This window comes from Apium graveolens, chromosome 9 (genome assembly GCF_009905375.1).
Source record: "Apium graveolens cultivar Ventura chromosome 9, ASM990537v1, whole genome shotgun sequence".
In the NCBI taxonomy this organism is placed as follows: domain Eukaryota; kingdom Viridiplantae; phylum Streptophyta; class Magnoliopsida; order Apiales; family Apiaceae; genus Apium; species Apium graveolens.
This window is the reverse complement of record NC_133655.1, coordinates 13,973,073-13,993,832: the sequence shown is the minus strand read 5'-3', so window position 1 is coordinate 13,993,832 and position 20,760 is coordinate 13,973,073. Positions and strand designations below refer to the sequence as shown.

The 20,760-nt window shown below is 32.9% G+C and overlaps 2 protein-coding genes across 7 annotated transcripts; one reads left to right on the top strand and one right to left on the bottom strand.

Annotated features, from left to right (window-relative positions):
• Positions 1 to 462: 462 nt before the first annotated feature.
• Positions 463 to 8,951, top strand: LOC141684027 (uncharacterized). The gene is made up of 13 exons (XM_074488854.1): positions 463 to 854; positions 2,641 to 2,714; positions 3,231 to 3,314; positions 3,455 to 3,535; positions 4,414 to 4,494; positions 5,047 to 5,139; positions 5,975 to 6,154; positions 6,274 to 6,341; positions 6,429 to 6,480; positions 7,039 to 7,092; positions 7,195 to 7,287; positions 7,505 to 7,571; positions 8,479 to 8,951. Exons 1-13 carry the CDS (start codon positions 713 to 715, stop codon positions 8,568 to 8,570), a joined length of 1,161 nt encoding a protein of 386 aa, XP_074344955.1. The 5' UTR covers positions 463 to 712; the 3' UTR covers positions 8,571 to 8,951.
• Positions 8,952 to 12,307: 3,356 nt separating this feature from the next.
• Positions 12,308 to 18,803, bottom strand: LOC141684049 (protein LNK1). Of its 6 annotated transcripts, none has more exons than XM_074488875.1 (8): positions 18,664 to 18,803; positions 17,563 to 17,668; positions 16,078 to 16,636; positions 15,630 to 15,981; positions 13,550 to 14,215; positions 13,217 to 13,350; positions 12,683 to 12,788; positions 12,308 to 12,589 (listed from the first exon to the last, which is right to left on the bottom strand). In XM_074488875.1, the coding sequence occupies exons 2-8, from the start codon at positions 17,627 to 17,629 to the stop codon at positions 12,491 to 12,493; spliced, it is 1,983 nt and encodes a 660-aa protein (XP_074344976.1). In that variant the 5' UTR covers positions 17,630 to 17,668; positions 18,664 to 18,803; the 3' UTR covers positions 12,308 to 12,490. The 6 variants fall into 6 exon arrangements, with proteins under 6 accessions (XP_074344976.1, XP_074344979.1, XP_074344977.1 ...); XM_074488878.1 differs by having other exon boundaries at positions 16,078 to 16,628; XM_074488876.1 differs by having other exon boundaries at positions 18,645 to 18,798.
• Between the last annotated feature and the right edge of the window lie 1,957 nt (positions 18,804 to 20,760).

The window sequence follows — 20,760 nt, the reverse complement described above, 5'->3', positions numbered from 1 at the left end:
ATTTTGAAAGATATTCTCAACTACCATTGTATGAAGATGAAATAGAAGTCAAAATTTTTGATAGATGACTAGTAATTATTTTTTTTATCATTATTATAAAGTAAGCTATAGAAACAGTTGAACAACGATTTTTCATTCGATATTATTTAACGAGTCCAAGTTACCCTAACCTAAAAAAAGTCCAACTTACAAAATCGATTTGGACTAGATTCAAAATTCGAGTTATCGATTAATAGTATCAAATGTATGAAGAAAAAGTTAAAATAATAATGTAATTAATAAAGGCTAAATATACAAAATTGTTATAAAAAAATTACTTCACTAATTGTAAAATAATTATTTTTTAAAGAAGGTAAATTAGAAAAAGGCATGTGAATATGTTGACCAAATTGACACCTAGATGTAATGATCAAAACACAAGCAGCATTGACTCATTCCATAATGTTACAAATTGTGTATGTACATATGTATTTTTAGTTGTCCGAACTTTTCAAGAATCTTGAACCAAAACCAAAACTAAATCAAACACCAAACCCATCTCTACTTTATTACAATTTTGTCTATCCCAAAGCCATATATCCCCCCCAATTCTTTCTTCTTCAGCCGGCCAAAAACACACACATTAAAATTTAGTGTGTGAAAAATACACACATATTTTCAATGCTATACACAATATAAAGATTTTAACTTTTGGGTTTGATCTTTTTTGAGGATGGATAAATTTATTAACAGGCTTCGAAATTTAGATGCTTACCCTAAAATCAATGAAGATTTCTACAACCGTTCAATTTCTGGTGGTGTTATTACCCTTATTTCTTCCATTATCATGCTCTTGCTTTTCTTTTCTGAGTTCAGTAAGTATCTTTTGGCAATACCCACTTTGAATTTTTCACTTGTTTTTGAATCTTTGTGCTGGTTTATGTTGTTATGTTGTAGGATATGTGTGTTTGTGTTGTCAAAATTTGATCTTTTTGGTTTCTTTGTGATCAAAATTCAATCTTTTTGACTTTTTGTTGGTAAAAATTGAATCTTTTTGGCCTTTTGTTCATCACAATCTAATCTTTTGTTGGTTTTGTTGAGTTGGGAGTGATTAAGAATAGAGATTAGAGTTTACTGAAATTGTTTTTAGTGAATTTACAGCACGGGATTACTTGTTTTTTCCGTGGAATAGGAAAGTGTATGAATTGAGTAAGTTGGTTAAGAAAAGTGAGAAGGATATGAGGAAGACTAGTGTCGTTGTGTGTGAAGTAGATTGGATTTTACGGAACTGTGAAGAATTCGTAAAGTTTATTTTGTTTTGATGATCTATGACAATACTTGTGGATGGACTGGTGTAGGGAATTAACCTCTGAGCAGATGATCTTACAGTATATATGGATTAAAACTAACTTCTGTTTGTATAATATCGTGAGCAACCTGATTCTCAAAGCAAATTGTTAGACTTTTAATATTTGCTACGAACAAAGGGCCTAATTACTTATTCACTTGGCCAGTTTGTTAATAGTATAAAAAGCATTAATCCAGATAAAAATATGCATGGAAACTTCAAGACCCCTGTTTTCCGTTTATCCCTGTCAAATGATTTAATCTAGAACAATATATTGTAGGCTTACCATATTATTATTGTGCCGTTTGGATCATGGATTCCAACCATATGTGAATGAGATTCTCTTACATGCATTTTTGTATTGATATTTTATTCTTCCATTCCTGTTAAGCGGGTTGGAATCCAATGATCCAAATAGCCCCATATATGTATGCAAAGGCTAGGTCACAGGGAGCCATAACCTGTAACTGACTTATATTTTAACAATAATTTATTTGAGATAAGTTTATTTGTGTCGTAATTAAAATAAAGTCTTAAGTTAAAAGAAAAGTATCTTTAAGCATACTCGAAGTTTGGCAAAGTCTTGAGACTGTTCTCATCACCTGATCAATGTTAATGTCCGCTTTTCTTATTTTTACAGCCTCATTCTGGTAGTTGCCTCCAAGGAGAATATATTATTTAACACATCAACATAATATATCAATTTAGACAATAAGGTTGCGTAAATATCCTAGCTTAGCATTAGTATTAAGTGTTGGTTGGCTTTTAAAATAAATACCTATCACGGTACCAAATTACCTAGGTACATGCATATTTTTACTTAAGGATCTATATGTAAATAAAGTAATTATCGAGGACAGTTATTATGGTATACCCAACTTTCAAGCTGATAAAATATGTAGAAGAAGAAAAGGACATATAAGAAAATCCATTTTTGCAAATGTATAGGGTGTCCCCCTTTTCAAATAGGTCCACTCGGAGAACTTTAATACTAGTAGTGTCCCTGTCCAAAATCCATTATGTACCATCAGTGGAATGTCAAAAATTGACCTGTATCAATCTTTCTTCCTATACGAGTTTGGAGTTTGAAGTCACTAGGATGGTAGGTATCGACGCTGTCAGAATGTGGAAACCGTTTTTTTTACAGAAAATGCTCTCCATTTGTATTTGTTCATTACTAATACATCTCACATAAAGTACTTTGTGTCATATTTTAACAAATTTAATTGTTCTGTGCGATTAAATTCATCATATACGATGCCAACATTCATGCTTTTATCTATTACTTATACTTCTGCTTTAACTTGTTGCAGGATTATATCTACACACAGTAACTGAGACAAAGCTTGTCGTAGATACTTCAAGGGGGGAACAGCTCCATATTCATGTATATATTACTGTTTGTCTTTAAAGAATACTGATTATATAATTAATCTGGCCCTGTGCTTTCGATAAGCAATATTATTTTTAATGCTATTATTGTGCAGATGTGATGTTGTTTAATTAAGTTCAGGGAATTTTGTGTATACATTTTGCATTAAAATCCTGATTTTTTAATACGCATTTTGATTAGAACACAAATGTCGATAGTAAAAACTGGATGACTATTCTTCAATTTTATAGAGCAAGTGATTATCACCTAAGAATTAGAAGATATTATTTGCAGGACAGCACTATTTGAGTAGTTTTACATATAATAGTATTTTTTGATGCGTGAAGATAGGCATGGATATTAATTAATTTTTTCTTGCATTCAGCTTTGATAGATTGTGAAACAATCTACATGTTAACGTCTAACTACATTTTCTAACATGTTCCAACTAGTATGGGTTAAAAGTTTAAAAAAAGAAAAATTTGAGCTGAGTAGATATTCACTGATTTCTCTCATCTTTTAATATTGCAGTTCGACGTTACTTTCCCTGCCATTCCATGTTCTTTGCTCAGTATTGATGCAATGGATATCAGTGGAGAACAACATCTTGACATAGTATGTGGTGCAAGAGTGGCTTTATACCACTGTATTAATATGTTACTTGACCAATTTTAAGTATCTTTCCCTTAAATTCTCCTTTTTGTCTTGTTATATCTGCTTACTGATATGCAATTCATTATTTACGAAATTTGCAGAGACATGATATAAACAAGAAAAGAATTGATGCCAGTGGTGATGTTATAGAAATCAGACCTGATGGAATTGGCCATACAAAGGTAACACAATACTCTATGTATGAAGTCCTTATATACCTCCTATATTTGTTTAAGTTTCATGTCAGTTGCGGCATAAACATAATCACTTAGTATTTCTTGTTTGATTGGATGGTAATAGTATAAAGTAAATTGTCTATTCTCTGCTTTTGTGTTTGGTTGATGTCTCAAAGCTGTTATTACTTATTATTTTGCACTGTATATAATGAAAAGTCAGAATTAAAACTAAACCATTATTTATGGTCAATTACTGAAATTTGAATACTTACACACGTCTCCACTCTTTAGTGAGAGATGAACCCCTAACCTCTTATTACCAAGAAGAAACGAGTTTTCGCTAGGCTAAAGTCTTAAAGAATCTACCATTTTTGTTCATTTAGAATTTTTCAGTTTTATTGATGTATAATATAATTGATTACTCTCTTGTCTCTGATAGAACACAAAATATTATGTGTTTACTACCCAAAGCTCCAGCGACACGACATGTAGGGGCAGCACATGTATTTTATTGGCTTATGCTCAACATTTCAGATGTATTTTCTTCTTTGCTAAGCTATTATTTTCCGCACGCTGAGATTAGAGTAAGTCCTGATGCCTGTGAAACATCTTGCAATGGGTGGGACCTGTTTTATCATGACAAGTTATCTAGATAAATAGTTGGCAGCTTGCCAAATATGGTGCGCATGTTTTTTGTGTTTAATAGGATGTCAGTTACTGTTCCTTTTTGCTTTACTGCGATGCATCCGTTGGGTCCCAATATGTCAGTAATGTACAATTTAATTACTTGAAGCACTATACATCACCATTCCTTGAGTGGGCTGCATTGGACTCCATTTGAATTTTCCATTTCTTTTTGGTATCTTATATCTTTTATTACACAGGTCGAGAAGCCTTTGCAGAGACATGGTGGCAGGCTTGAGAAAGATGAGAAATATTGTGGTTCATGCTTTGGTGCAGAAATGGTACACTTTTGTGCTCCATGCTTTGACCATTTGCTTACTCCTTAAAAAGGGGTACTTTATATATCACAAATTTTGAACCTTCAGAGATTATCATGTCATTATATTATAATGTTAACGTTTTTTTCCTTAAATATATTTGATTTTTTGTTGTTGATGTGCCAAAACATTTTTTCATGACCCCTTTTCAATGGCTTTGGTCAGGGCTCCCTTCATTGTAGTTTTAAACTTCAAACATCTTATTGACATTAATTCTACTGATCAGTACTAATGTTTAAGTGATAAAACATGAATTCATAAATTATGCAAAACGTTGCTGAAAGTTGTCAGGCCTGACCAATATGTAAAAAAACAAATCTTATTCTACAAACTCTGTAATATTTCATTATACATAATTACCTATTATGTCAGCTTGTCAGTATTTCACACTGTGACTTATTAATTTTATTGATTTTGATATTATATTCTGGATTCTGGAACAATGTAAATAACTAAATTCTTAATTATATTTTTTCTTCATCTGTGGTCTTATTGTTTATCATTTTTTCTTGACAGTCAGAAGAGGACTGTTGCAATTCATGTGAAGAAGTTCGTGAAGCCTATCGAAAGAGAGGCTGGGGCGTAACAAATACAGACTTAATTGACCAGGTTGACCTTTTTGAATATTTAAATTACATTTGACTAATACTAATCTGCTAGTGTAGTATTCTCTTAATGAGAATTATAAATGTTTTAAAGCAATATAAGGAACATACCAATTAACTTGATCAGTCAATTGATAATCCTGTTTTTAGAAACAAAATAGAACAATAATAATATAATTAAGCAATATGTTAATATTTCTGGTTCCATGATTTCAAATCTTGTCTAGTTGTCTTGCACCGTGAAACCGCAAAGTGCATCATTGCTCCTCCTTTATGTCCTGTGATCTCTGTAGATTCCCATGATATGTGACAATTATCCATACAACATGTGGCAGAATGATTGGGTTAGCTACTGTGCACATTAGTACTTGACAACACTGTATAAACTATTGTCCTACCCTTATTCTTCATCACCATCTGTTGTTTTAAAGTTTTTTAGAACCATGCACTTTGATTAAAGATTTATATCAAGTTCACTGTTGTCAGGAAACAGAGATTGCTATATAATATTTTACCTTTTGCTTAGGTTGGGGTTTGTGTATTTTCCGCAGTAGTACTTGCTCTTTTCTCATTGTGCTCCCTTTTAGAAGTCGTCATGTGATGGCCCTTCATGGTGCAATCAAATTCTGTAATATTTCCACGATGACTTACCCTTGGTGCAGTCATGAACTAATGTAATCGGAGAATGAGCTATTCTTTTGTGAACAGTAAATTCTGTATTTTGACATCAAGCCTTATTCATCAGTCTAACTTAATATTTACTACGATAAATATTTAATTTGTGTGAGAAAAGATTACTGACAGTAAATTTCTGATATAATATTATTATCGGGACTTAGTGCAAAAGAGAAGATTTTATCCAAAAGATCAAAGAAGAACAAGGCGAAGGATGCAATATTGAAGGAACTCTTGAGGTTAATAAAGTGGCTGGGAACTTCCATTTTGCTCCAGGAAAAAGCTTTCATCAGGCAAACTTTCATGTGCTTGAGTTATTGGCCTTTCAAATGGATAATTATAATGTAAGACGTATTCTAATAATTCTTATGATGATATTAGATATTGAATTACAGTCTAATATTCTTTCTTTTGATTTTTGTAAGTGTTGTTCACCTTATTGGCTTAATGATGTACTTTGCAGATTACTCACCGAATCAACAAGTTATCATTTGGTAAATATTATCCTGGAAATGTTAATCCTCTTGATGGGTAAGTGTTTTCCCTTTTCATGTAGAGCTACTTCCTCTTCTGCTCATGCTGTTTTTACCATCATTCTTCTTTGATTTTTTCATATAGGGTGGCGTGGATTCAAGGCACGGAACATGGAACTTACCAGTATTTTCTAAAGGTTATTGGTCATTCTCTTTTTCTTTATCCAACTTTACATATAAATGTATTAATACACACACACACACAAATGAGAGTGAATTTCTTTGTCTTGAGAAAGTTTATTGACAAAGCCTTTTATGGTTAATGTTACTTCCGAGGAACTTTGTACAGTTGCTTGTTTGTTTGGGGAATGTGTGCTCTTCCGTATTTCTCTTTTCGTCCCCATAACATCATGTATAAGCACTTTGTCAATTTTTGATCTTCCCTTCTGTATCTGCTTTTAACCCGCTGCCCGCATTTTAAGTTATGATTTCCTCTCTGGCTCTTTTTCTATCAATATCATTGTTAAATATTTGTTAAAACTGAGGAGAAAGTTAGGTGAATAATTTTAAGATGTTTAAATGTAATTCTGAATTCGGTTGTATGTTTTGTTTATTTCTATCCTAATAGGGTTTAACTTTTTGTATGGGGATTGATCTTGTGACATTTAATTTCTTCATCCTTTTGGTATGCTTGGAGTGCATTGCTTGGTGAATAAGTATTCTATTAAATTGAGTTTTTTGCTATTAATTTGCAGGTGGTCCCTACTATATACAAGGATATCAGAGGGCACACTATTAATTCCAACCAGGTAAGACTAAATATCTTGAGGTTGATTTGGCAAAGAAACAAGAGATATCTTGAGGATGAGTTTTTTTTTTCCGTTCATTTATATTGACATGGTATTCAACAGTTCTCTGCGACAGAGCATTTTAAAAGTGCTGAATTTGGCCGGTCTCAGTCCCTCCCTGGCGTCTTCTTTTTCTATGATCTTTCTCCAATAAAGGTTGCTCATCTTCTATTTTGGTCAAGTATTTATGTTTTATATCTGTGCAAAAAGGTTGGTTTTGCAATTTGTAGAATTGGCTGACCTGTATATGGGTAAACCCGCATATGATGGATATGAGCTATATATGATGCCATGCTTAATAGTAAAATCGCATTTCTTTTGTCCAGTCTGAATTGATGACTTACTAATTTCATAAATTTGTTGGCAATTGCAGGTGACTTTCAACGAAGAGCATGCATCCTTTTTGCACTTTCTGACGCATATCTGTGCAATAGTTGGAGGTAAACTTATACATTAATTGCTTATGTTGATGACGATTTTTTTTTGCATGCAGGACATGAGAGAAGTAAAAAATACATATGTAATTGAAACATGCATGAGAGAAACTATTTATAAAAAGAAAAAATAGACTACTAACAAGTTATATCGTAGTTATTGTAATTGCCTAAATACTTATTGTATTTAGCCAAATACCAATGAATAAATAGAGTAGGGAAATAGGATAAAAATATATCGTTGTAAAATGTTCATAATACAATTAAGATGCTAATCTTGGGACAAGAGTATTCTATAACAGGGGTAACATAAACATCCATTTGGTTACGATTAAATAATATTTGCTCACTACCCTGTGTGGGTATGCGGAATTACACCAAACATACCCTTTATCTGTTTACTCATTAGCAAATGATGTTTCTTTACAGTGTCTGCAAATTGCTTTTCAATTTTGTGTCCTGAAACCCCTTCCTCCAGTGCTGCATAGGTGGATAATATATCATGTGTTTAAATAGCTCGCCATGTCTGAGTATATGTATGGAAAATTTTGAATGGTGAAGAAGTGTAGAATGGAAATATGAAGAAAATGGAAGGTGGAATACTAAAGATGTAAATTGCAAAAGCTAAGAAATTGTGTGTAAAATTTTTAGGTTAATATATGTGATGATCCTGACCTGGAGGAAATGATAGGTGTTTAGTTCATTATGGCACAGGGAGAATGAACAATAGTTAATTATAAAAAAAAAAGGAATGAACAATAGTTTACCTTGTGGGAATGGAGGGACAAATGGAAGATGTAGTTGGATGATTTTTATCCATTCTTCGACCACTGAGGTTTCACCCGAGGGCCAAGACCCTGCTGACTTGTTGCTTTCACAACTGACACATCAACTCAATTTTTGTTTCCTTCAGGTATTTTCACAGTTGCGGGAATAGTAGATTCATTTGTGTACCATGGCCAAAAGGCGTTGAAGAAGAAAGTAGAAATCGGCAAATACATCTGAAGTGACACGATCAATACCAAGATTGCTCAGACATTAAGGTTAGCTGTAGGCTGACATGACAACGAGAACATTTTTGCTTCTGAGGCGTTCCACTTATTCGGCCTACTTGTAATTTAAGTTTGATTGTATTGTATCTGCTAAATGAGGCAATTCCACACCCTTCCCCCACAATCGTAGCAGAATCAGGTCTTAGTTGTGTGTTTTATAGTGGTAATACTAGATTTAGACATTTAGTGTTGTCAATCACGGTCTGATTTGCAAAAGCAATACAGTACTACTTGGTTTCGTGTAGCAATAGACAAGTAAATGGATTGTTTCTCATATATGTCGAGCAAAGTTGTATCAATCCTCTAAATTACAGTGATCCGAAGTTTTCTACAATTTGAATCCACAGTTGTGTTGCCACTGTCACTGGTCTGATATTATTTGAAAATAGCTGTAGAAGTTATCAAAACGAAAGACATGATAAAGTAAAAAGTAAAAACTTTATTTGATTTAGTAACGAAGGAATGAACAGAGAAATTTTTGTACTCTTTCAAAAAAATCAACAACTTCGTACATCAAACGGTCATCATCAAACATATATATAACATAGAAATCGGTGTTTTTTGAAATTGGTCGATTTTTTAAAAATTATCGAAAAATTATTTTTGACTGATTTTTGGTAAGTTACTGATTAATTATCTGATTTGTTTTAAAATTGCTCGATAAATTATAAATTAGTATCTTAATTTAATAATTTTGATTTTTGAGATCTGTGATGTTCTCGGGCATTTTCCTTTAATTTATTACTTTCAATTCCAAAGGCTTAGAACCAAGATTCAAAGTAACAACAGTACGATCCACTGTCTTAAAAAATTAACAAGAAAAGTACATCTCTTTGTCAACTACAAAATAATAATTACAAAACAAAATAATTGTTATGAAAATGGGCGAATCTTTTACTAACGCCTTGGTCTATTCATATATTTTCCTTTTATTTTCTTTGCATATTTATTTTTTAAATGTTTTTCCTCACTTTAATATTTAATCATAAATAAATTGAAAAACATAGAAAAATAAACTAAACAAACTTTGTACTCTGCTTTCAAACAATCAAAAACTTTGTAATCAAACCAACATAAACAAGTGTACATCGCCATCAAGTGTAGAGCATTTTTGTTTAATTTATATCTTTTAATTCCAAGTCTAAAACCAATATTCATGTTACAAACATAGATCCACAAAATAAAAAGAAAAAAAATCATCAACTACACCAACAACAAAAATATAATTATTAAAAAAACCCAAAATATTTGTTTAGCTCCTGATCTTATAGTGTAGATCCCGTAGAATAATCATATAAAAAAAATGATACAAACAATCATATAAGTGTATCTGTGATGGACCACACAGAGAGATTAAAACATGAAATTGTTCCTGTTTTGCAAAGTCCATAGATAATAATATAATTCCAAAATTTTGGAATATTTTTTAAAATCAATGAACTCTGCAAAACTAGGAACAATCTCAAGACATCTCTAGAGTAGTAAATTATACGAGAGCATTAGTGTGTGTAAGAAAAAAAATATATAAAAGGTGTTTAGAAAGGGGAAGAGGGTTACTTATGTGATGTTGATAATGTGTTGTGTACCCCTATATATAATATGGGGCTCAACCAACAACCATAATCTTGTTTTAAGAATTAATACACTCGAACATTCTAGATAAATGTAACCGATGTTTAATATTTTAAAAACAGCTACTTTACAACCGGATATGACAGTTGTACAAGAATAAAATAACTCTCTACCGCTCCCTCTTATTTAATTATATATAAATTTTTTTTAATGTTCGGATATTATATACTTTTATTATTTTTTAAAAATTATTTACTTTTTCTTAAATATTAAGTATTTAGTTAGAATAATCCAGTATAATGTTGGGAGAGAGAAAGTAAAAAAAAATACTATAATGTTTGATAGTGTTCACATTGATTTGTATAATAAATTTTGACATAAATCTGAAGACAAATGATTGTAGTATATAAAACTATTGAAAGTATTAAAACCTAACTATGATAAATTTGTAAATCTTATTAGTGTTACAAAAAGATAACGGGGATAAAAATAATCGATTATAATTAAATTAACTGATAAAAAAATATTCTAATATGATCAACAACTCCCGAAAGTTTTATTCATTGAAAAATAAAAATAGAGTTGAACGCCGTTGGCTCAGTTGGTTAAATAGAAGAAAACTACCATCGTGGTCACATGTTCAAATCCCACGAGAGAGGAGAATTTATAATTATGTATACTGAGACTCTCGTTTAAATACAATTTACCTCGTGTGCGATTTAACTCCATGTGTAAGCCAATAATTTATATTTTGGGGCGTACGAGGATAAAACTATGGAGTTTCAAATATAAGTAGTCTAAAATGCAAAGGATCACTAAGGATCACTTATACTGTAAATTTAATACCACTTATTTTCTTTGTACCATCAAATGTGTCTTCGAGCACTTTATTTTTTAAATTTTGCTTTTCAAAACTCATCATTTTATCATCTTTTATCAAGTATTTACATCTTATCTTGTTCACAAAATTAGAAAGGAGAGAAGAGTAATAATATTTTAAAAAATTTCCAATTTGTTGCTTTTGAGTCATAAGCAAATGATGCTTCTTTTGTGTCCTGAAGTTGCCCTGAAATGACGGTCCTGACACAAATGTGGAGGAAAGAATAGGCAATTAGTCTCGTTAAAATTCTCCCAAATCCGATCATCAGTACTCATTACTCTTCCAGATTAATCTCATCTAGTAAATCTGCACCAGATTATTGGTCAAGCAACCTTAAGATATTCGCCATAGACGAAAGGCTCAAACTTCTCACATTATAACGTAGCTGAACACCTCTGCATGAAAATCCGACCTCCACCTTTACAAGATCATAAGCTGTAACTAGGTCCCCATGACAAAGTCTATGAGTAGCGAGAGTAAGCCGAGGATAGGAGTTTGCTTTACTGTTACTGGCAGTCTGTCTTTAGGACCAATCCCAAAATTGACTTCATTGTGTATTAAAAATCAAGCTATTCTTGAAATTCAGATTTCTATTATCCAATTAAAGCACTAAATTCCAAATAATAAATCAAAATTCCTAACATGATTGGTGCAGGACTTGAAACCCATATCGCGCCTTGTAATTTTCTCAAAAACCCCCAAACTAGAAAAAAAACAACCGGGGCAATGTCAAAATTTCTAAATTGCGCAAAATTTTCAAGTCCCGGAACAATTGAGGCTATTTGTGAAGCATTGAAGTCATTGTCATGGTAGTAGAGAATGTCCCACACACCAAAATATTCTTTTCTTTTTTTCTAGTTAAACACACTCACATACCCGGCTTATCTTTGACAAGGTTTAAACCCTCTACTACCATAACCCTCCACTACCATTATTATGGTAGTAGAGAATGCCCCCACACACTACACAATACACATAATGGTAGTAGAGAACCCCCCCGCACACTACACAATACACACAGAAATATTCTTTTCCTTCTTTCTTGTTAAACACACTAACGTGTGTCCTTAACAAGATTTGAACCCTCAACATCCATCCCGTAAAGGCAACGAGCACACTTGAGAAAGAGATGCACTGATGCTAAACTCAGCTGTATCTTAGCCACGGATTAGTTTCATACTCGACTATGTATTTACTCATTTACTTTCAGATAATCTAGGTCAAAGACGAAAATAGTGTAGAGTAACATAGAAGATGATACATATATGTTATATATACACCACATGCATTACAAACGAGCCCTCCAACTAGATATCCGAAAAAATGGAAACCAAACCTGGCATCTAGTTCAACACCTCTGACTTTGTACGTCGCTAAATTTAAAAAGTTTAATCTTATGGTAGTTAGGCTAACAACTGTTGTTACTGATCATTAGAGATGGCAACCTTTCGATCCATTTCTACAGCGGATTCATTATTTTTCTCAACCACAATGGGTGGATCAGCAACTGAAGTGGGAATCTGTAGTTAATTCAAGAAACAATAGAACATTGATACAAATTTGACAAACATGGTCTTATATGGTTATGCAGCAAAAGAAAAAAAAGGGCTTACAATGGATTGTGACCGAAGAGGCACTGACGGCCTGTGGAACAATAAATGTGCTACAGACCGGTCTATAGGGTTTGTATCAGCTTCAATGTCAATATATCCGCTAGACCTGATACACAAATTAAAGAGCCATAATAAAGGAAAAGATAAAAAATCACCGCAAAAATGCAAAATATACTTATGCTGAGATCAGAGTTGGTAAACAAGAATTAAAAAAATTATTCACAATTATTTAATGGTATTATATAATATATCGGCGATCACTTTTCTACTCAAAGTTCGGGCAAATGAGAGGAACATGAAGACTCGTTCAACCGCTATTTCTTCTGTAAAAACTGGGTAGGAAATCAATGTAAAGTAGCAAGGCTCAGTATTTAACTGGTGGAGGGGAAATTCAAGGACCATAGCAAACAAATTACACGACTTTGAACCAGAAAACAGTTATCTAGTTATACTGGAAACTAACAGCGTTGAGGTAATAAAATATCTTTAGTTTTAATTATGGGGGAAGTTCAAAAGAAAGTAGGGACAACATACTTATTTGTTCCATCAGCCATAAATGTTCTGGCGTCTCTATCACCTCCAGGGCCACCATTAATATGCCGTTGTTCAGCACTCCTAGCTAAACGGTATAGGCTGTCTCTGATGCATAGCTTCGTCCTTAAATCCAACTAAAAATCAGCAAGTTCAGCTTAGTTTTAAAAAGTGAAGCAGGTTTGTCGATTAAGAGGAGGTACACTATAAACGTAACAAAGATGAACAAACTAAAACAAAGGAAAATAGGAAGTAGAAAATAACAGGATATCAATTAAAATGTCAATTAGAAGCTGCCACATCAGAACATTAGAAAAGTCTGCAACACCATTATACCTGTTCCATGACTTGTTGGAGCTGGCGGAAACTAGTTGCTTCCAAAGAACCCTCATTGAACCCAGAATTTACAGTAGGGCTTTCCTGTACGTACCAAGGTCCCACTTTTGCAGGAATACCCCTGCTAGTTCCTTCAACATCACTGTGGTTTTCAAATTCATTACTTGCCTGCACTGGGAAAGTATTGCATATAGACTCCACATCGACGTTTTTTGCATTACTGTTAGAGGAGGCTTGAAGTCCTTGATAGTGGCAGGGGTTATCTCGACCCTCCTTGGGTGCAACATCAATCATCATAGACGACAAATCGTGACTACAATCCTTATCATTTATCACTTCCAATGAAACGAGTGATTCCTTTTGGGTAAGAGATGTTGCAGAGTTGTTCTCTAATCTAGTCCCAGATAGTGATGGACTAATTGTGGTTTGGTCTGAAGACTGATGGCGGTCCGATTGAATGCGAGGAACATTAGCACAGAGGTGATGTAAGGTATCGGCTCCTAGGTTTTCCTTGTGTTGTTGGACACAGATGGTCGTATAATCATTATGAGAGGTAACTTCAGAAGAAAGATATTTGCCTTCTATCCACAGGTCACTGGGATAACGAAATGCGTCGCCATTTTCTTTATGTTGGTCATTTATCATCCCTTCTCTTATGTTCCATTCCTATATATGGAAATGCAAAGTAATGTATAAACATATGTTTGTGGTTGGAAAATATGCAAACACTTTGTGTGATGATCATATTTATAAGAATTAAGAACTAAAAGTTTTACAGTGCCCAAGCTTTAAACCTTGACATCACAAAACGAAGGACCAACTACCGAGGTATAGTCTACAACCCCACCCACAATCAAGACAAAGTTCATTTCCTCAAAGACATCAAGTGGGTCATCTTGATCAACCAAAGATCATTTCAATGTTGGTAGTTTAAGTACTACAGCTAAAGCGGTTAAAACATCTAGCAACTCCCTCTGTTCCATTTAAATTGTCGCTAGACTTTTTGGCACATATTTTTAAGGTGCTTTGACCTCATAGTAAAAAAAAATCAAAACAATCTTTTTGTAAATAAAGTATATCATTAAAATTGTAATTTACAAAAAGAAAACTTTTTAAAAAGGTAAGTTTATCTAAGTGGTCAAAGCACCTTAAAATGTGTGCCAAAAAGTCAAGTGACTACTAAAATGAAACATAGGGAGTATCTAGATTCCAACTTGCCAGATATCACGCCCTCTTCAGGAGCCAGACCTAGTGGAGAGCACCCTACACCTAACTATTTCAACAAAATAGTGCAGCCCCCTTTGGTTCCGGTGTGTGTTTAGCCAGTGTTTATCTTTGTGTTCCCTTATGGCTAAAACAGGCGTATTGGAGTTGTCTCTAACACCAGAAGACAGATCACGGTCCCAACCCCCGATCATCTTTGGCCCAACTTAAGTAGTGTGACCAGCAGACCCACTCACCACAAGCCATATGCCATCGCAGTAATATTGCAGGTGCCTATAGTAGTAGTTGTTTTACAATGTAATTAATACCCACCCGTTATACTTTCATGATATTGTGTGTTTTAAAGAAAAACATGATTTCTTGCTTATAACATGTATATACTCCATTCACCTTAAAATGTTAGTCATCTTTGACTTTTTATGGTCAAATTGACCAAATTTTAACTGAAAACTACATATATAAAATATATTTGAAAAACTTATATTTTTAGAAAGAATATCGAATCCACTTTGCGATGCTGTTTACTCTCCCCAAAATTTAACGTACTTCTCAGTTTTATAATAACATAAATAAAAAAACTTTCAATCAAAGTTTGACCAATTTGACCACAGAAAAGTCAAACAGGGCTAATCTTTTGTGATAGAAGTATAGGTATTAATTTTTTTATAAAATTTATGAGCATAATCATTAACCATGTCCATGAGGTGTCTGCAAAATTTAGCATCAGACAACAAATTAACGTTAATGTCAACAGTTTCCATGCAGAATTTTATGCAGACAAAAAGGATAAGACGACAAATCACAAAGTATTAAGCTTATCATGAAAGAAGAAGCATGTGGGACAAGTGTTACTGACCTGATCCCTAAGAACAATGTTTTCTTTAATTTCAGCAGTTTCATTTGACGTATTCGCGACAGAAATACAACTTAGCAAGGTAGCGTCTTCAACTTCCGACAACTGAGGACTGGTTTTGTTACTGGCAGGTACGTTTGTCATGTCAGTATCGTTGGCCGATGAACATTCAGTTTTCAGTTTTGAAGGTGCAAGATCTTCTGGTGGATTTTTTAAAGCATTTGCATCAGGACCAGTAGATACAAAGTCTATTCCTGATGCAGATTCAGAACCCTCGAAAGCATTAGATGCTGACAACCAGCCTATGTCATCACCATTACTCTTACTCTGAAGATTAAACAACGAATCACAGTTTCTGAAAACAGAAATTGTATGAATTGAGTTAGTTAAATATCAAGCATTAACACAAGGAGTTGTTGGAGAAAATAAACCACATAATAAGAGAGTTCACCTAAAGACATCCTCGAATCCTACATCATCCCAACTATAATATAAGAGATCACTGGATTCATCCTCAGGAATATCCATATAGCTAAGATCATTCTCTGCTTGAGAAGTATGTAGGGGATAACCATAAGAGCTACTGTGAACTGCAGTGGACCTACTGCTGAGAATAGTATCATCTGAACATAAATCACCTAGTGAAGTACTACTGTTGCTTTGAAAGCAACTACTTGACGTCTTGGTATTAGCAGATGCTAAGGTGGCCAGATCTTTTGTTGGATCAACATCACATGAAAAGGAAAAGGTACCATCAGGTCTATAAGTCCACATCCCGCTTTCTGACATTGTTAATTTTGGTAAATTTACTGTAGAAGAGTCTATTTCCTCCTTTTCCTGACTAAAACATTTGGCAGGACACTTCGCATCAGCTGTGTTTACTTCAATCCGAGGTTTTTTACAACTTTTAGGCTGAGATGCATGTCCACAGGCGCTCTCGTCCCTGGAATGAGGAACTATATGATCATCAATATGACAGAATTCATCCCAGATGTCTTCAAGCTGCAATGCTAATAACAATAGTTTAGCTATGAGCGGAGTGCAGATTTTCTCATAAAATCTATATTAAAAAAAATAGAGCTAAAATGTAATTTGATTTATTTTGGGGTAGAATGTATATTATAACAAATGTGTCAAAACATAGGCTTAAGAATGTGACATATTCTTTTACCTTGTACAAGATATTTCTAAAACCATCATAGATGCAGGCAGAAAGAACAGAAAAATGTCTGGAATTATATATAGTAGCACATTGTTCCTCAGAAAGAACATTCTCGGTATAATAAAGTGAGACCGGATAATATTTGACAGCAGGGTTAGGGATATGAACTATAAATTGATGAATAAATGATTCACTAGGGAATCAAACGGCCATTCTTTGGTATAGGCAATAAAAACAACATTTGAATCTCATAGGACTGACTTATTGGGTTGACAATTGATGACAAGTAGGACATGACATTGTGCAAGTTAAGTAAATACTAGCAGCTAATCTTCTTAGACAGTTAATTAAACTAAACTGCAGAGTATTTTATGCACATTACAAGTCTATATTGTTAGCCTAGTAACTACTCGGGGCTCTCTTCTTTTTTACATTTTTCCTTTTTGCTAGTAGATTGTTTAATCGCTGTTATTTTTAGCTATGATTTTAATCTAAAAATTTCTGCTACACCGTCTTTAGTAATCTCGATCTCTCTCAGGTTCGTCCATTATTTCCAAGTATATGCTTTAGAGGTTGCATATGAAAAACAGAATTGAAACACAAGTTACAGCAAGTGAAGGAATGGATTATGATTTATGAGACCAGACAAACTTTCGTATTACATAAAGGCTCAGATTGCCAACGATTGCTTATCCCATACACAATCATGGATTAGAGTACATAGTCTATAGCAAATCTAAATTTTAAGTGTAATTAGTTAGAAGAAGCTCTAACCTCGTAAGTGCTCAAGTCGTCTAACATTCCCTTCACGCAGCACCAAACAAACATGAAACTTTACCATCTGATGTCATACTTTTCAACAAATTTCTTGTAGTTGCATCTGTACATGACATCCAGAAACACATGAAATAAAATTACATTAATCATGTTACATCAGTTCAACCATCTTTGAATAATAAAATTATTGGACAAATATGTGTAGGCCTCTTGTTTCAACACCCATACTTGGGGTTGGGGTCTAATCCACACAGCTAAACAAAACATAGCATCTCTACTTGAATGAATAACATGCAAGTATATGTATATAGGGTGTTCATCCACTAGGAACCAATATTATGCTAGAAATTAGTCACGATCACTACATTACAGACGCTTATTATATACATTCTATCGATCACTAAATGAGGGGTCAACAGTTACAAGTATATAACTTATTAGTTAACGATCACTAATTATAAGTACAACACTTACTGCTTTCTAGTTTTTATTTAAAAATTTCGATTGCCTATGTATATGCATACATAGCCTCCAACCTCTACAAACCTACTACAAATCACCATCGCCATAGGTACATATCACCGGCCACTATACTACAAATCATCGACACAGTATGACAAATCACCAGTCTCACAATACCAATCGATCAAATTTTAATTTGCAGGCTAAATAACTTTGCATCTCTCTCCCTCTCCCTCTCTCTCTCTCTCTCTCTCTCTCTCTGAGATCAATCATATTGCAATTTGCAGTCTCAATAACTTTGAATCTCTCTCTCTCTCTCTCTCACACACACACAGAAACAACTCAATAAATGAGCATAAAAATGACTCCAACATCCACACAAACAACAAAAATCAAGTTCCAAATCTAAGCAAAACTAATCAAATAACCACCAAACCAAACAAAACACCCAACATTTTAATCAAACAAAACAACAAATCAAAAAAAGCCCACCAATCAAAATCCAATCTTTATCATAACCCATCACTCTATCACCATCAAAACCACTAATTTACCCAAAATCAAGCCAACCCATCTCAGAAACCAGCTAAAATAGATAAAAATAATAAACAACTCACCGTAAAATCAAGAACCCACCTATAAAATTACATTCTTTATCTTAACTCAACAGTTGAAGAGGCACAAATCTAGATGGTTCTTCTTCAATGTGTATAGATAGATAAGCTATTGAAGAGAGAGAGAGTGTACAAGCTTAACACTATTTTCTTTTTATTTTTTTATTTATGTTTTTAATAAAAATATTAAGTATTTAAAAATATGTAAAACAGAGAGCCACGTGGCGAGGAAATCAAAACAAGGACGGCTGTGGCGCGTTGAATATTGTGAAGAGTGATGGGTAGATCCGATCTGTTACTGTGTTTCTATTTGTCCACGTCAGGTTTTACCGGTTTGTGACCGGTACGTGCCGGTTGAATTTCGGGGGTTAGTGGATTAGTGTTTGATTAAGAAATTGTTTATGGTTTTTGAGCTTTAATGATGCTTCTGGCACCGTCCTTTTAGATTATTTTAAGTGTAATTGATTTGATTAGTGTGATGATAATCATGTGTTTACCACAACTAGGGTTTCACATTTCAAATGCTCAAGAAAACGATAAAGTTAGGAGTTTTTAAAATCATGAAAATAGATGATGCGTCGAGGTTTGATTGAATCAGGATTTGTAGGTAGAGTGAATTTGTAATGTTTGTATGGAAATTTGTTAATTTATTCTAGGTGAGTGAAATCGTACTAAAAATTGTAATTTTGATTCAATTTGGTTTAAGATTTTAAGTAATTCGGTCGGTTCTATTTGATTCGCTCAACTTTGTTTTTCACAAAAATTTCGGTTAAATCCGAAATAACCTAATTTTGTATAACTTTGTATAATATTATCTAGACATGTATGTATATATATATACGATGGATTGTATTCATGATTGTATAAATCGAAAATCGAACTTGTTGATTTGCGATATATCAAAAATTAGTGATTTATCAAAATATTAAATTGGGATAAAATTGGACATTTTTTAATATTATTTTTAAACATATATATATATATGAAAAATAAATATTTGTATGTGTATGGTCCAGGGACCAATTAATTATAAACCATAGCAGAAAGTTTGTCATTTGTACCTCCACAATTAAGTCTATGACATTATTGTCAAGCTTTTTTATTAAAAAAAATGAGTTATTCAACTTTTTTCCCTTCCATATTTCTTTCATTCGATATTGGGTTCTTCATTTCAAATCGCCAGATTTCATTAACTCAACGTAGAGTTTATTTATTCTTCGTATGGCCACTTTTATATCTGTTGAGACTCAAATCATGAGGTTGATTCTACAATTTTTTACCGGAAAGTGCCGATTTTGATAAAAAAAAAAAATCGATAATTTTAACCAAAAAAATTACCGACTTCGACAAAAAATAACAAAATATTTTATGCTCCGATTTTATTTTATAATATCATTTGACTGTCTTACAGCGATTTATCGTGAAATTATCAATTTCTATAAAACGGATTGTATTATTAAAATGTGACTTTTGTCATTCGACTTTTGTAATTATTCTTTAAAACTTTTTTTGTTTAATCACAATTTCAATCCATTTCACTTATTTTCTCATTCTAGAATGCTAGCTGTTAACTTAGCTCACTTTATCTCTTGGTTATACATTATTTTGATGTTAGTTCACTTAATCTTCTTTTTGATGTTTGTAAATCTGAATTTTGCTTAAATGATTGAAAGGTGTAGCATTATTTTGCATGTGATTGTTTTTTCGAATATAATACCTAAGTTGAGTAGTTATTAATTTTGATGGAGAGATATACTGTCGTGAACTATTAGACCAATATGAACGTTTTCTTTTAACCACGAAGAAATTAAGGTTTTTTTATCCAATAGAACCAAACTAATAAAAAAATTGATTATTTTGAGTCGATTTTGATAAATTTTTCGGTTCAGTTTATTTTACAAATTTTGATTACTTCGGTTTTGGACAGAAGCAACTGAATTTTCACCCCTAATTCAATACTTGAAAATTGAAATTATTTTCATTCGTATGTTATTGAAATAAAATTACTATTTTATCATTGTTATATAAAAATACTTTCTAACTCAACTCAACTTACATTATTTCAGTATTGTTTTTCTAGTGTATCCAATGACACCTAATAAAGGATAAGTTTTTAAAT

What these genes read in the sequence shown, in the direction of transcription:
- LOC141684027 (XM_074488854.1), top strand. Translation starts at nt 713, where the DNA reads ATGGATAAATTTATTAACAGGCTTCGAAATTTAGATGCTTACCCTAAA. An exon ending in TTCAAATGGATAATTATAAT is followed by an intron (nt 6,155 to 6,273) that starts GTAAGACGTATT and finishes TGTACTTTGCAG; the next exon opens with ATTACTCACCGAATCAACAA. An exon ending in CTTACCAGTATTTTCTAAAG is followed by an intron (nt 6,481 to 7,038) that starts GTTATTGGTCAT and finishes ATTAATTTGCAG; the next exon opens with GTGGTCCCTACTATATACAA.
- LOC141684049 (XM_074488875.1), bottom strand. Translation starts at nt 17,629, where the DNA reads ATGGTAAAGTTTCATGTTTGTTTGGTGCTGCGTGAAGGGAATGTTAGA. An exon ending in ACGACTTGAGCACTTACGAG is followed by an intron (nt 16,637 to 17,562) that starts GTTAGAGCTTCT and finishes TATTGTTATTAG; the next exon opens with CATTGCAGCTTGAAGACATC. An exon ending in GGATTCGAGGATGTCTTTAG is followed by an intron (nt 15,982 to 16,077) that starts GTGAACTCTCTT and finishes TTCTGTTTTCAG; the next exon opens with AAACTGTGATTCGTTGTTTA.